At 42.0% G+C, this 16,862-nt stretch overlaps 2 protein-coding genes across 2 annotated transcripts in view; one reads left to right on the top strand and one right to left on the bottom strand.

Annotated features, from left to right (window-relative positions):
* LOC118792944 (NACHT, LRR and PYD domains-containing protein 12-like) overlaps positions 1-3,452 on the top strand; it is a 90,245-nt gene extending 86,793 nt beyond the window's left edge. Inside the window, exons 16-18 of the mRNA XM_036550818.1 lie at positions 2,428-2,601; positions 2,730-2,776; positions 2,905-3,452. Coding sequence (XP_036406711.1) covers positions 2,428-2,601; positions 2,730-2,776; positions 2,905-3,452 — 769 coding nt within the window. The remainder of the gene's footprint in view (positions 1-2,427; positions 2,602-2,729; positions 2,777-2,904) is intronic.
* Positions 3,453-13,305: 9,853 nt separating this feature from the next.
* Positions 13,306-16,552, bottom strand: LOC118793032 (ubiquitin carboxyl-terminal hydrolase 37-like). The gene is made up of 11 exons (XM_036550979.1): positions 16,371-16,552; positions 15,908-16,036; positions 15,454-15,574; positions 15,217-15,362; positions 14,920-15,019; positions 14,648-14,727; positions 14,341-14,493; positions 14,086-14,174; positions 13,818-13,867; positions 13,584-13,641; positions 13,306-13,442 (listed from the first exon to the last, which is right to left on the bottom strand). Exons 1-11 carry the CDS (start codon positions 16,550-16,552, stop codon positions 13,306-13,308), a joined length of 1,245 nt encoding a protein of 414 aa, XP_036406872.1.
* Positions 16,553-16,862: the final 310 nt, after the last annotated feature.

Genomic DNA, 16,862 nt, shown 5'->3' on the forward strand with positions numbered 1-16,862 from the left:
CAGTCCTTTATTGTCCACGCATCTTTACATTGACACTTGCAGAAATAGGTCTGCCATTTAAAGTAATGTTATCAACGTAAATGATTCCCACATTTCCATCACAATAACTCGCAATAAAGAGGTGCTCCAACTAAAGAATGCCATTCAGTATTTCTGTATTGTTGTATATTCACCCTCTTCATTTTACTGCATGTAGAGAATGTGCTGTTTTAACCTGTAGGACTTCTTCTAGTCTATGGGTAAAGGTGTAGAATATAGACCACAGGCTCCAAAGTCAACTACAAGCAAAGCATTTTTTTTCCAAAATATTTTGGTACTGAACGACATACACTTAAGCAGGCTACACCTACGAACAAGACACTCAGCACAAATATCATGATAACACAACAAATACTTGGGATGCTATAATGTAATACTTGGGATGATATATAGTTATGATATTTTGATATCTTACACCTCCAAACTTATATCATCTTGTTTAATAAAGCAACTGTAAAATATTACTGTGATATAACATTTGACTTGGAGTAACACTGTAGGACTGCTCTAATAAGCATGATTTATAACACATTCCCTGTTATCCAGCTGGTTAACACTTGTCTGAAAACACAAAGAACATACATTTTCTTGTAAACCCCCCTACTGACTGTACTGTACAAAGAAACCACTTCATTGTATAGATAATTTGTAAATATACACATATATGTGCACAAGTATGTATCATCCAATATGTGTTCACCCAAAACACTCTGTCTTCTTACACAGCATACATTATATTTTAATATTCAAAGTATACAATATACACTGTTTTCCTTATTATGTCTGTGCTATATATCTGTCTATCTGTCTGTCTATATATACAGTATATATGTGTGTGTACAGCACAATAGCCGATGTGCACTGTGTTTAACAGAAGAAGAAATGAGAAATATAAAAATATATTTCATTTGGATATGTTTTATCTAGCAACAGCTTTGCTCCTGGCAGGGAAGACATTCTTGTGTTTATGACAGCAATCTGTATGTTTTAATGGTTTCCCCTTCTCAGACAGACTATCAGTTAATGTATCTTACATTAACCTGCTCACATTAGCCACTCCCAAAGTTTTACTGTAGTTACCTAGCATACTCATTACAAACAACATCTCAAAGAGGAATTGAAATGCTAGAATGAATTTCTATGGCATTTTAAAATGACATACAGGTGTAAAGGGTGTTTAGCCTGGGGGATCAATTTAAGTGGTTATTTTAATTGTCTGACCGTCCATTATTATATCTTACGTGGTTGACATCACTGGATGTTCAGTCCACTGTTCAGTCCTGAAGCACAGAAAACAATCACAAGAGCAAGTGATTCATCTTAACGGTAGAAAGGGAGAGATGTTGTCACTAACTAACGAAGTAATTTATTTAGGCAGCAGCTATATTTCATGCTATGAGTCACACTGTGCACGACAGTGGAGCCAGCACTCACTGGAGTGTAGCTGCTACTCCATTGGCATCACGCCTGAGGGAGGTAAGATGAGGAAAATAGGGCTGATCCGCCCTGCCCCCTCCGCAACAGAATGAAAGCCAATTTTTCTGCTGCTGTCACAGGTTTCAAACCCACTTCAACACCTGTGTTTAAAGGGAAAGCTTTGCTGACTGAGTCCCTCTGAACCACTATACTTCATTTTTCAACAAATGGCTGTCTACCGAGTGATGATATGAAAACAATGCTAATTGGTAAAATACCCAACAGGTAGCCAGCATAGTTCCAGCTCAATAAGAATGGCTACTTGCAACAAGACAGAAATATATGTAAAACAGGACCCAAAATAATACAGTATTAACTATGGTTAGCTCATGAGCTCTGCAGATTGGTAGATGAAAGGGGTTTCTTAATAATTCAGCTGATTTCTCTGAAGAGAATTCTTACATGCACACAAAAGTATTACTTTATGAGCAAACTTGTTGTATCTTCCTGTAGATTTAAGACCTAAACTAAGTGAAGCCAAAATTAATTTGAAATTGGAATAGTAGCACAGTTGTGGTATGTCCTGCTCCAGCAGTGACTCACTGAATCAGGCAAGATCAGTCATTTGATCAGACAAGAACAACACCTTACCATACATTGAAATAATAAGTCTCGGTTTCTTCTCTTTTAAGATTTCTGTGTATCCTACAGTACTAAGAAGCAATATCTTCTTCCTCATAGTGCTCTTCTATGTACTTTTCAGGTATATTCATATGAAAACTTAAGGCAAAATTGCCTTAAGAGCATTCTGTATAATTTTTGACACACTGATTGAACATATATGGTATGAAGCATGTACTATAATTATAATTAAGTTCTACAGTTATTTCATATTAAGGTACTGTCTGGTTTATAACATGCTGTCATGTGCCCAATCCTTGCAGAAGAGCTCTGTTATTGTTGTCTCTGCAGGCTGTCAGGCTGTGAAATCACAGAGAAAAGCTGTGCTTCTCTGGCATCAGCTCTACATTCAAACCCCTCACACCTGAGAGAGCTGGATCTGAGCTACAATCACCCAGGAGACTCAGGAGTGAGGGCGCTCTCTGCAGTACTGGAGGACCCCAGCTGTAAACTGGAGACACTGCTGTAAGTACAGAGAACAACAGAAGTGATAATGTGACAAGTTCTCCCATTGTCACAATGTCCTGTGTTTCCATACTGCATCTAGACAGGCTGTGTGTCACTCAACCACTGTCTGCTCTTCTGCTGTACAGAATGGACCATGGAGGAGAGAACAGAAACAAACCTGGACTGAGGAAATGTAAGTTTCTCTGCACTGAAGAGCTACAGTATATTCATACAACAAGCTTCACTTAAATGGAGGACATGTCAGAGATATATAATGGGATGGTACATAATTAACCTCAGTATCCATACTCTTGTTTACAGATTACTGTCATCTCACACTGGACTCTAATACAGCAAATAGACTGCTGTGTCTGTCTGAAGGGGACAGGAAGGTGACACGGGCAAGAAATCAGCCATATCCTGATCACCCGGAGAGATTTGACATATTGCCTCAAGTTCTGTGCAGAGAGGGTCTGTCTGGCCGCTGTTACTGGGAGGCTGAGTGGAGTGGGGGGTTCAGGTTTGGGGTTGATATAGGAATGACTTATAAGGGAATCAACCGGAAGGGAGGGGATGTGGACAGTGAGCTTGGTCTGAATAACATCTCCTGGAGTCTGTACTACACTAATGGCCATTACTCTGTTTGTCACAATAAGAAAAGCACAGACATACTGGCCTCTCCCTCCTCCTCCAGCTCCCACAGGGTAGGAGTGTATCTGGACTGGCCGGCTGGCACTCTGTCTTTCTACAGCGTTTCCTCTGACACAGTGACCCTCCTGTACACGTTCCACACCATGTTCACTGAGCCCCTCTATGCTGGGTTTCGGGTTTGGTTTGACTCTTCAGTGTCCCTGTGTCAGCTGGAGTAGCACCATATTTCCTGGTGTTATCTCTGCATCACACACACACACATACACACACATATGCAGACATGCAGACATGCGTACACACACACACAGTATCTCTGATGAACACAGTCTGTCAGCGCTCCGCCCCCTTAGCTGTGGTGTTTTGTTTTTCCCTGCCCATGTGCTTTTTGTTTTCCTTGTGTTCTAGCCCTGCCCTGCCCCCCCCGCCTGGTCTCCGCCCGCCTGATTGCCCCATCATCTTCACCTGCCGTCCTGCCCACCTGCATCCCATCTCCTCGTCACCCCAGCCCTATATCTTCCCTGCATGTCTCTATCCTGTTGCTAGTTCGTTTCAGTGTTTTGACCTGTTTCGACCCCGCCATTGTTTGGTTTCCGTGTTTGCTGTTTTCGCCTTTCCTGCCCGTATCCTGACTACGATTCTGCCTGCCGCCTGGACTTGATTGCCTGATTCCTCGCCTGCCTGGTTCCCGACCCTGTCTGCTCCGATTCCCCGACTTTGGATATGCCCCCGGACTGCTTCTCTGTGTTTTGAACCCTGCCTGTTTCTGACCGTCCTTCTGCCTGCAGTTTTAATAAACGCCCTGAACCTGAAGATCGCGTGGTCCGCGTTTGTGGCCCGGTCACTCCCGTGACACAGCCTCTCCACAAATAGACACATGCACTGCCAGGGAGAAGACTTTTCTGTAAAGGTATTTGAAAACGAATTAACAAAGCAGCTGTTGTGATGACAAGAGAATCCTGTAGAGAGTAGTTATTAGGTATGCCATTTTAAAATGATCAATTATAGATTCATTAAGAGATTATGGAATTATTTAAGCAATTCATTTTAAAATGTATTTACTTCAAACCTCTGTTTACTAATTTAATTTGTTTTATTCTTTTTGGCTAAACAGCACGTGTGAAGATCAGGTTTATAAAGCATGTAGACCTGTGTTTAAGAATTGTTATTTTGAGGATAAAAACAATAAATCAGCAAGTGCATAGTTTTGGTTTGTTTGACTGGTGGAAAGCTTTGAAGTGATCTCTGGTGCATTTGATTTTATAATCTGTTTAGCATGGTGCATCTTTTTTTTTTTTTTGTCAGGACTGCGGATCCTTAGCCGGGTTTGTTTTTGTTTTCCCTGTCCATGTGCTTGTTTTTCCCTGTGTTCCAGCCCTGCCCTGCTCTCCGCCCACCTGGTCACCTGACTGGCTCCACCTGCCTACCTGCACACCTGAACCCCATCTTGTCATCTGCCTTGCCCTATATATTCCCCGTTTGTTTCATGTCTCGTTGCTAGTTTGTCTCAGTTCTTCTGTTGCGCTACAAGCCATTTGTTCTGCCTGCCCTTACTGATTTTTTTTCCTGTTGCTCTGACCTCGTTTTTAGGATCTGTTTTTGGTATTGTTCACCGTGTTTTTCTGGTTTTGACTTTGCCTGTTTTTGACTTTGCTCTTGGATTTCGTTTCGGATTTATTAAACAACCTTGTGCATCCTGCTCCTCTGTCTGCACCTGAGTCCCTCCCTGAGCCTTGACAGATTAGAGTTGATGAGCCTTATGAGCCTGTGCACCTTCCGTACAAGGCAAGGATGCAAATTAAGAGATTGTTAGCATTAGCTGGTGAGGCTAGGAGATCAGGTTTTCTACAAGCCTGGTAGGAACACTACTTGTGCAGGGTTGTAGTCCTGCATCAGTCCAAAATCAAAACTTTATAGTAAATGATATGTTAATGTGTTATACGTCAACAGTTTGTTGCATGAAATGAATTGTCCTGGTACTGTAATCATTTGTTATGGTTTATATGAGAATATGCTTGCTATGTACTTGCATACAGAAATGGCGTTAACTGTGAAAGGTCAAATGCCTGTAACTTTGGTGGTGGTTCAAAGGCTGTGTGTGCTGTTTCTGATCCAAACCCTAGACGTCTCCCACCAATTGTAGAACTGTCTTTGTATGCAAGCTCAATTGTTGATGCGTTTATTGAACTCTGGACTCTTCATGACACCTAGTGGCCACTGTCATCTTTCAAAAACCACACATCTCAGTCTCAATGAATGCAGTTTTTTGCTCCTATAAAACTCAATCAAAGCTTGAGCCCACAATTTGTATATATTTATTGTGAATCAATTAACTACTATTAGCTATGGCTTTTCCCAGTTAAAACAAAAAGCTAGTGATCTGCGACCTGGACTCAATAGCTCGTTGTTAATGGCTCACAAAAGTACCTGTCTCCTGTGTGGAGAGTGGTAGTAAGCTAAGGTTGTCTGTAGCGCCCTTCCTTTGAATTTTTTGTTTGGTTGGTTCACTCATCCTGTAAAAGTATTGGTTTTCTGTCTATTAAATGCCTGGTCACGTCACCTTGGTGACCATATTTCCCGTGATTGGCTGTACATTATCGTACATGTTAAGCCTTTTCCAGTGGCCTATCGTCCACAATGTCAGAAGTGTTGGTGAATGCGAAGACACAGCACCTCCTAATGCCACCTTTGGTAACATATGCTAATGACAAGCTGGCTGTGCTTGGTCTCTGCTGGGGTGACAGCAATGAGGACAATGTCCTTGAGTTCTGATGGATTGCCAAACAGGAGAGGTGGGAAGAAGGGGAAGTCTCCTTCCTCAATGAGTGTTTCAGGAGGAAAACTTGTATTTCAATACAAGTTCACACTTCAGATTTCTTCAGATCTCCAAATCAAAAATAATTTCTACCTCCTGGAGATCAGTTTACATGCTGTTGTGACAGGCTCATTGATTGATTAATTAGTCAGTGAATCAATAAAACTGCAAATGCTATACAGCATTTTTTATACCAGTCCTGCTCCTTAACCACTATGCTACACTGCCACCCCCAAAAAGTAGTTATCACAGCCTGAGAGCACTGTGATAGAAGTACATTCCTTATTAGTTCTTTTCATTACATTACATTACATTACATTACTGGCATTTAGCAGACACTCTTATCCAAAGCGACTTAAATCGGTTACAGTTTTTTTTTTTTTTAAACAATGTTATCCATTTATACAGCTCGGTATTTACTGAGGCAATTGTGGGTCAAGTACCTTGCCTAAGGGTATAGTAGCAGTGCTCCTATCGGTTACAAGTACTACCTCTTAACCACTATGTTACACTGCCGCCATATTGGTGGCTTGTCTGGAATTTAGGCTAAAGGCTGTAACAACAATTAAGATTTCATCTTTCGTCATCATTTTGGAGTCTGTTTTTTAAATTAATGTGATTTGCAGATACAATCACACTTTTATAACACCTAGAACCCAAACTTTTATCTTTATCTGCCTGCTGTCTCTTTTCACAGTGTTATATGTGCACACAGCCCATCGTTCCCAGATCAGAATTTGCCTGATAATTACCTCTGTGCTGCCTTCATTCTTCTTCAACTTCTGTCTCAGATTTATCTGTAGATGACTGCCTAATTTGGCCTTTTCAAGACCAACCTTCACCATTTCAATATTTTCTGATACTTTGTTCATCATTTCCACCATCTTTCTGAAACAATTCTTTTAGAACTATGTAATAACCTAAACGTAAATGGCTGTTTTGAGAATGGATGATTAATTCAGCCGAGTAATAATAATTTTCAATTATTTTTCAAATTCTGTGATTCTGAAAGTAGGCTGTATCTAATACAATTTTAGGTGTTATTGACTGCCCAGATGTTCAGGTGCCATCTAAAATGCACAAGCACAGGAACAATAATGATTAAACGTGTTCCTAAGAATTATTTATAGGCCTACAAAAAAAGGCTTCTCAGATTTACTCTCTCTTTCAGCTGTAGAATCCTGTCTACAGTTGCAGTCTTCTGTTCTGCCAGTCTGTCAGTCAGTGCTGTGCCAAATCCCTTTCTTTGGCTAGAACAATAAAATGAAAAATTAAATCAAAACAAATATTGCCATTTATTAAATATGGTTCAATAACACGATAAGCAGCCATGAATCAAATTCATTAGATAACCTCAAACCACACTTTAGAGTTCAAAACTTCTATCCATGTAAAAATCCATTTTCTTGGTTATGGTATTTTAATACAATTTACAACACACGCAGAACTGATGATGTTTATTAATCTGACCACTAGGGGTCAGACCTGACAGTTTACAACAGAGGTCTTTAAAATATCCTTAACAAGCATACACCTCTGAGAAGATTTTGAGTCAGTGATAAAGATAACCCATGGATTAATTAATCTATCTCATCCTCTATTAGAGAAAGTGATAATGCATAGGCCAAGGCTAAAAGAAGTAATGATGCTGGGGACTGGGTACATTATAGGGCGTTAAGAAACAACTGCACTAAATTGATAAAAATGCAAAAAGTGACTACTACCTTAACTTAATAAATGAAAACCTTAATGATCCCAGTACATTTTGGAAGTTAGTTAAATCATCATCAGGGTCTATGACACTCTCTACTCTTCCTGATCTTTTAAAGGTAAATCAAAGCGAAATCAAGATTAGACATAACATAGCAGATGCTTTTAATATGCATTTTATCAATGCAGGCTTAACTACCCTCTCTAGTCTCCCTATAGATGTTAAAGACAGTGTAGCCACCACCTCAAGTTGCCCTGGAAATAGTTTTAATTTTCCCCGTTTCTCCCACTCAAGTTTACAAAGCTCTATCAAGACTTGATTGTATAAAGTCTGCTGGTCCTGACCAAATTGAGCCTTATTTATTAAAAACAGCTGCAAATCTGATTGCGAGACCCATTGCCTCCATTTTTAATCTCAGTCTAAGCTGCGGCATGATCCCCAGCTCTTGGAAGTCAGTGTTTGTCCTTCCTTTATTAAAAGATGGAGATCCCACTGTCCTGGATAATAATTGCCCTATTTCCAGACTGTCCGTTACAGCTAAAGTATTTGAATCTCTTGTAAATGAACAGCTAAAGCACTTTTTATCTGATAATAATATTTTAAGTCAAACTCAGTCAGGTTTTAGACAAGTGCATAGTACTATAACTGCAGCCATATCAGTCACAAATGATATTATTACTGCCCTGGATGATAAAAAAAATCATGTGCTGCACTTTTTATTGATTTAACCAAAGCGTTTGATTCAGTGGATCATGGTCTTCTCCTGCAAAGACTCAAACAAATAGGTTTTAGTGACCCTGTGCTGAATTGTTTTTCTAACTATTTGACTGGGAGAACTCAGTGTGAGTCCACAGACAATTATAACTCTGCTCCTCTAATAGTAAAGACGGGTGTTCCTCAAGGATCTATCTTGGGACCAGTTTTATTTTCTATTTATATAAATGATCTTGGTGTAGGGCTAAATCCAGCAAAGGTGCACCTCTATGCAGATGACACTATTATTTATACCGTGGCACCATCTTTAAAAGTGGTAATGGATTCTTTACAGACAGCTTTTAACTTATTGCAGATGTCTCTTGTTAAATTAAAATTGGTATTAAACTCTAAAAAGACCAAATTTATGACTTTTACATGTTCCCGTTCATCACCCACTGACTGTATGGTCCTAACGCTAGATGGCACTCCCCTAGAGAGGGTTACCTCTTATAAATACCTTGGCATCTGCGGGAGCGGCTCCAGGAAGTACACAAGCTGACCAGAGGGGCTCTCTCCAGTGCTGGGACTCGACTGAAGTGGGCTTATGACTCAAATTGCATGGGGGAGGACTTTGCCCCTGGGGTGCAGGTGTGGGTGTACAGCCCTGAGCGGAGAAAGGGTCTTTCCCCCAAACTGATGAGCCAGTGGGTCGGTTCGTGCATGGTGCTGGAGAACCTGTCAGACGTTGTGTACCGGGTGTGGCTGGTCAGGCAGAATTGGATGGTGGTGCTCCACCGTGACCGGCTCACACCCTACCAACCCTTTGCTCCCATCACATCGCCGAGGGCCACCGAGGAACCTCCACAGCGGGCTCAGTGTCAGCGCCGGCTCCACCAACACCTCTGGGACTTTGTCGTGGGTTGCTAGGACCAGCTAACCACCTAGGTGGGGGCTGTGTAGCATGTTGGAGGTGGTGGGCGGGGTGTATGCCCTGTTGCTGTTGCTTAATAAACAGCTGATTAGTCAAACTTAGCCTACTTTCCCAAAAGGACCCAGCTTGTTTATATATATATTGTGAGACCTAGGCAACAACCTGAGTCTCCAGGATGACACTAAGTGGCCACACCAGCTCAGCAGTAATCAAGCAGGTCTCAGGATTCCCAGGGAAAGATTTTTATTTGTTACTTGAGACAAAATGGCAGCCACCAATGTTCCTCATAGACGGAGTGCAGACACGAAAACCGAAACAAAATTCCAATAGAAGAATAAAAAAAACAAGTTAATAATAACTTAAATAAAATTAACTCAAATTAGTCAGCTGCACCCAGCTGCAGCATGCCGGCCTACACAGACACCAGCTCACTCTTCCATTCTGTCTCTCATGCTGACTATATATAAACTCGAACACCCACTGAACAGGGGAGTCCTAGTAGATCTATATTCAGAAACTTGATAAATTATATTCAAATAACAGTTTAACAAAACAAAAAGGTAACATTATACTCAAAATGACAACCACAACAAAATATCAACAAAACAAACATTACATATACTAATATAACAAACTACCAATATCCCTTCCTCTCCCCCTCCACTCCTACGATGAACCTTCCTTGAAGTTCGTGAGAAACCTACTGCGAAATCTCAGAAAAGGGCACGCGCTTCCTCTGACCACCTCCTTCCCCGAGCAGCTGGCTTCCTCCACACACCAAGACCGCGCATCAGGAAGAGAGAAAGCGGGAGAACACAAACAACCAATGTACACGGTACCTACTTAAACTGCAAAACTAAACAAAACATAACAAGTACTATAACTGAATATAATGATAACTGGAGGAGTGTTGTTTAATGGACTGAAAACCAAACCCGGAAATCATTCAGAACCACATTATATGGTACCGAACTACTGTGCTGTAGGAAACCGGCTAGCAACTAGTGAGGCACCCATCGTACGCCTGAGCACACTCGCTATGCGTAGCGATCTCTCTGCATTTATTTTAGGAACGAAGGGACAGTGGAGAAGCATCAGTTAGCTTCTTCACATATATATATATATATATATATATATGTATATATATATATATATATATATATATATAGTTAAAGTAGTGTAAAATAAACCTGCCATATGTAGTGTAAACACAAGAGGGTGCATTTGGACAAAACCAATAGAAGGAGGCTGGTACCAATATGGACCAATAAGTGTCAAATGGGGCTGATAGTGGCCAATATATTGGCAAAACTGATATATCAGTCAATTATTAAGTGTGACAGTGACTTGCAAAATAGAGAAACATTCATTTCTTACCAAACAGCTGCCAAAATAAACTGATAAAATCTGCTACGGCAAGCAGCTCAGGGCTGTGCATAATATTCTAAGATTATACTCTCTAACATGTTTGTACACTTCAGGACTGGTGCTTCATGACCTTCAGTTTCCAGTTTTCCAATGAGAAAGGGAGAGTATCAACACTGGAACCAGTCTTCAGTGATCCACAGATCTGTATACATGCAATGCATGTACTGAATTCTGCTCAATTTCTTATACCACAACTTCCAATGAATGTCTTGGTTCTGTTAAGTAAGTCAATTTCCAAAGTTTGTTGCCTGTCTTTCTCACATGTATTCAGTACTCACTAATGGTACGTGCAAGTCAGTGCACTTGTGGCTTGTATTAGCACTTAAAAAATAATTTAAAAAAAGATCATTTTGGAATCAAAAGTGGTATGATCTCAAACAAAGACATTTACATACTGTTTTAATAGTCAAATTGATTTATTAATCAGTCAGTAATAAATAAATTTTCAGATTTTAAAGTGCATTTTTTACAATTGAACTTTCACACAGTCAGTTTGCCAGAGGGAATCAAAAAACCAGAAAACCCTGAGATAATAGGGAAAAACTGGAAAATTATTCCCTGACCCCAGGAAAAGGCGGCCGAGAGACTCCTGGAAAACAGCGGCGAAAACCGCCAACAGTGAGATGGAAACTCATGGGGGACTCTGAATGAAACATCCATGAGTTCATTGTTTAAGTCCAAACACTATTTGGTGGCTGGAGGGATGGCTGTGCTGGACTCAGGCATCCAGCAGCATCCAGGGGAGGGACATCATGAGCTGGCTAATGCAGTCCAGGCGTCTGTCCATTCAGGCAGGATACATGCTGATTGGCAGGGGGCGGGGCTGCAGGAGCACTTGTTACTCAGATGGCATGGGAGACAAAGACAGAGACAGACAGAGAGTGAGAAGAGAGACAAAAGTTAGAGGTTGTCATAAGAGGGCCTACCAATTTAGGCACAGTATGTACAAAAGCACATGAGCACAATATAAATCAATGGTCATGAAGGCTATCTGAGACATTTAGAGCAGGAAACTACTACAAGCACCAGGACAATCCCACTAAAAATGAGCTGCCACTATTTCTCGGCACCAGAAATTTTCTATAGCCAAAAGCCAACCTCCATCTCAGAACCTAGTTTATCTATAAAGACATACTATGAACATAGGTTTTTAATCCTTGCCAGTATTGAGATCATGTCTGATTCTCAGATGAAATTAGATTATTTTAGCTGTCGCCCCTGTCGGTAATAGGAAAATACTGGGGCTGACAACTACCCCGTGGAATCAATCCTTTGGAGTCACTAAGTGACAGTGTAGGGTACAGAGGTGGAAAACCCCGGCTTCAGAGAGTAAAAGTCCTACCATGCATTTGTTCTAGCCATTCACTAAACAAGGTAATTTCACTAATTAGCTCCTCTACCTGGCCGAAGAGTTGTGCTAATTAAATTCAGGTGGTGTAGTGCATGGGTGGAACAAATACGTGGCAGGACTTTTACTTTCTGAAGCCGGAGTTTTCCACCTCTGGTAGGGTAAGTGCCAAAATTTTATGGTGCTACAGAAGTTTTTGGGGCGCATGACTATCATTTCTGTTTTGTCTATAGTCAGAAGCAGGAGGTTTGATGTCAGTTTTATATATAGAACTGGGCAGCGAACAGTGTCTGGAGCTACAGTACCCAGTTTCTGGCTGTATGTAGAACTTATTAACATGATCATGCTTAAATGCACTTGGATAGCTGTTATCTGAACCAGCCAATGAGTAATTTTCAAGTGGTCACTCAGCATTTCTGCGGTGCAAGTCAACACAGTGAAGGACACATAGTAATTATACAAGAATTTATCTGAAAATTATCTAATTTCTTATAAGCTGACCATAACTTTTATGAAGTCACTAATGCTGGTATAAAGTCCTGTGCATTATTTTGAACAATAGAGGGCCATCTTTTTTAACGTCTGCATTACAAGAATTACTGCTTCATTGATAACAATAGCTAAAATTTGTCCAGAGTGTTTCCACATATTACTGCATGTACCCAAGTGCCAGTGTCCATGACTTAACACAGTCTCATTGCATAAAAGACACAGTCTAATAATTCACTAATGATTCACTGACGGTACAGTAGCTATTTATTTTAATTCTTTTGGTTATTTTACTAATTCTGAGCTGGGCTACTGACACCATAAAAAAACCCTGTTTGCCTGTTGTAGACTGAATACGTACCTCCACTTTGAAACATTACAACTGGTCCAACTGAATTTGTTATAAATGATCAATGAACAAAGTTTATTCAAATCCAGCCATCCACCAGTCTGGAAAGCCGGGGTGTGTGTGGGGGGGGTTGGGATGGGGATGCGGGGACCTCTCCGGATGGATCATTCATTGGTCTCTCTGGCTCAGTTCACCACCTCCGTTGTGCTGCAGTGTCACTGCAATAGACACCACCATAGTCATGCTCCCTGTGAAGCTCTTCCAGGACAGAAATATACAGAGGCCGGCATTGCCGATGGGTCAGTTCCTACCTGTATACATAGAAGAGGAGGTAGGCACTCCTCTCCCTCAGCTGTAAAACGGAGTCCTGGGAGCTCCGTTGCACCACGTGGTCATCAAAGGTGAGCCAGCTGTCACCATTGTGGCCATCACAGACGTAGTGACCTGCACGGTTACACACTTGTGAGTCCCTGTGATTTATTGTTTTCTTATTCATTTATTTTTTTATTCTTTATACTGAGAATCTGCATATTAGTGCACTTGTGTGTTTGTGTGAGTCTCTCTACGTGTCTGTACGTGTCTTACCACAGGTTGTGCTCCGTCCAAGGTGGGACAGGATGCTCCTTAGTTTGTAGCGATGACCCTGGGAAGCAGATTAAAAACAAGTATAATCAGAAAGGGTACAGTCCCACCCAATATCTTCCTCCAGAACCTGGAGCAAAAAGTCCTTTCCTCTCTCTCTCTCTCTTTCTCTTTCTCTCTCTCCCTATCTCTCCCCTCTGGCTTTATCACTCTCCCTCTCGCTTTCCATCTCCTCACCTGATTGGCTCCTTTTCTCTCTCCCTGTCCCACCTGGCTCTGAGTCTCTGCTTCAGGGGAGAGCACAAATATGATCAGACTCTCCTCACTATGACTGTAGGACTCACTTTACACTTTCTCACCACTTACTTGTCACTTTGCAGTCATGGCTAAATATCACCTGCTTACTTCTCTTTATTGGCTCTGCTGTTTTGTCTCACTGGTTGCTGTCTTGTACATAATTTGTTTCTCACTTTACAGGTGTTAGAACTGAATACAGTGTCATTACCTGAAGAAGGGGAGGAGGCCTCCATGCTGAGCTTGATGGCCAGCTCAACCTGCTCCTCTTCACTCATCGTTTCTATGCCACTGCTTTGGCTGTGGAGAAAGAGTCAAAAAGTCACTGGTATGGTGGGGAAGAGATGGAGTTTTCCTCTATGAGCCAGTGAGTGGTACTATAAAGATGTGAACCTTTGTGAATGTGGGAATAGATACAGTCCATTACACTGGGTGTGTGTGCCTCAGTTTGTGAGCACAGGCTCACCTTCCTGTCCCGACTGGCTCCTGAGGTGTCTCTACTTTCAGAGCACAGTGCGGGTGCAGGGAGAGCTCCGGCGGGATGGCCACTTTACTCTCCAGCTTCTGGAGGGTCCAGCTGGAGGTCATGGTGAACCTCTTAAGCTGCAGGACAAGTACCCTGTGCAGAAACAGAAATGGGGATTTAACACTAATACCAAACAGGGCTCATTTCAGTCCACTTCCAACCATAACTGATGCTCGTATGCTCTCCTGTGGGTGTGAGGCTGGATCTGTTAGACATGCTGAAAGTGAGGGGATGAGGTGGTGCTTACCGAGGCAGGGACAGCAGCCTGGTCTGAACGGTGGCCTGCTGTCCAGGGCACTTCGGGCACCTACAGTCAACCTTGGTCACCTTTAGACAGAAATCACAGCACGGCATCAGCGCTTTGCTCAGAGGCAGTGGCCAAGATACACTGAACTGATGAGTACAATTACCACAAGTGCTCTGAGTTTGTGTGTGTGTGCGGTGTGTGTGTGTGTGTGTGTGTGTGTGTGTGTGTCTGTGTGTGTTTGTGTCTGTTCCTGGATGAGGGGTGGCACTGACCTTAAAATACTGTTTAAGGCTGTCCTGTAGGTTGCCTTGAGGAACCAGGTCTAGGGACAGATTGCTGTAAAATTCTGTCCCACAGACCTGTGCTCCACACCTTCCAGAGAGAGAAAACCACAGAGAAACATACGTTAACACACACAGAACAAACACTGTTTTACTTCACACAGTAATTTCTTACCTTCTTTTTTACTACTCTTTTTTCATAAACACTGCTTGTGGTAAATGTACACGGGTAGTTTCAACTGAAACGGCCCACAGCTAACAGGTAATACCGAAGTGAAGACCGCTTACCTGCAGCAGGTTCGTACTACCTGCACCCGGAAATCAAAATTTGATTCTACTGGGCAGGAGTACGAACCGAGGGCAAGTCTCCTCTTCAGGGACTCTGACTCCTCCTTGAGTTGAGACAGCAGGACACTCAGAAATTCATGTGCATCCTGCAGGTTGATGAAAAGAGATACCATGAGGCATGGAGCATGATTCAAAGGGCGTGCGTGAGTGCGTGTGCCAGAATGAGACATCTCCCACCTGCTGCTCGTCCCCGCAGAAGTCCCTGTAGTTATCAGAGACAGTCTTTTTCAATGCCCTCACTAGCTTCACCTTTTCATCCATGTGGCCAGACCTGGCTAAGTGTAGATCTGAAAAGCACCTGCAGGGGGAGACAGAGAGGCAGCAGAGATCAGCTCTTCACTCACAAATACTGCACCTAAACAACCCTTTCCTATGGCCAGAACTGGCCCAGACAAGGCTGTGACGGTATGCTTAGGTTTCCAGTACATTACTGGGATGTAATACGCTACATACATTTTGGTAAGAGAAATGTTACAGACAGATGCAGAGTAGAAAAATACTATTATTTTCCATAGTTAACAGTTTTGAAGCCAAAGCCTGAGATGTTAGTTTGCAAGTTAATGTGAAAAAATAGCTAGTGGTATGAATATTCTGCACTGATACTTGTTGGACAGCACTGATATTGCCATACTTGGACAGATGTCCTCTCAGGTCTGGCCTACAGTCATCCCGCCTCCTGAGCTCGCCAACAAACTGCTGCAGCCCAAAAAGGCACTGCAGTGTGGCGTTCAAATAGCAGGAGTTGCCGATGTTTGGCAACCTATTGCAGAAAAGAAGACATGGACACATCTTTATTTTACAGTTTTTGGGTACTTCAGACTTCCATATTGGGGCAGAATATTCTTATACCTCTTTAACCTCCACTAACATGGTTTAATTGTTGATTTCACCTAAATCAGAATTTAAAGGATTTCACCAAATGGTGTCTAAATTGAAAACACAAAAGAGTTTGGAAGGTACTGATGTCATGCAGTAGTAGAACTAAGACTGCAGGACACTTCAAGTTTTAAATTACAGTGGAAAATGCATTACTGGTAATGTTTCTGTTTACCACACAATCTCTAAATCCTTGTAAGAGATCTTCACATTCTTACCCTAGCAGGGTGTGGTCTTTTGCAGGCCTTTCCAGCGTATCACAGGAGCTGTGCGATTGCCGGCGGACACTGCCAGAGCTCCAGCACGAGGTGGTGCTTTGAGTGGTGGTGGAGCTTCTGCCATCGTTTATGTAGTCCCAGATGGTTGCCTGTCTTGGTGCTGACCTGCAAGAGGGCAACATCTCTTGAGTGATTGCCACAAGAGCACTGTTTAAACTACACTGGCATCATCACACACGTGTGCTCCTCTGTGTGTTCCTGAATTCTTATTACTGATCAAGTTGATGATATTTTCTGTCAGAGTCACTAAGGATTAGTATCTAAAACAGCAGAACTTAGATAAATGGATATTGGAAATGATATGTGCTGTAACGAAAATGACCAATTACCATTCCTGAGGCATGCACTTTGGGATGGGACTAGGAGATGGCGGACACTTGAAAAGAGCCGAATAACTTTTTGTTGTTGGAGGGAGGGGAGCCGCCTTTGGTG

This window comes from Megalops cyprinoides, chromosome 18 (assembly GCF_013368585.1).
Source record: "Megalops cyprinoides isolate fMegCyp1 chromosome 18, fMegCyp1.pri, whole genome shotgun sequence".
Classification (NCBI taxonomy): domain Eukaryota; kingdom Metazoa; phylum Chordata; class Actinopteri; order Elopiformes; family Megalopidae; genus Megalops; species Megalops cyprinoides.

Excerpts from the sequence above, each read along its gene's own strand:
- LOC118793032 (XM_036550979.1), bottom strand. The coding sequence starts at position 16,552 with ATGTTGCCCTCTTGCAGGTCAGCACCAAGACAGGCAACCATCTGGGAC. Across the intron at positions 13,642-13,817 it reads AGAGAAAAGGAGCCAATCAG|GGTCATCGCTACAAACTAAG; the intron begins GTGAGGAGATGG and ends TCTGCTTCCCAG. Across the intron at positions 13,443-13,583 it reads TGGACGGAGCACAACCTGTG|GTCACTACGTCTGTGATGGC; the intron begins GTAAGACACGTA and ends GTAACCGTGCAG.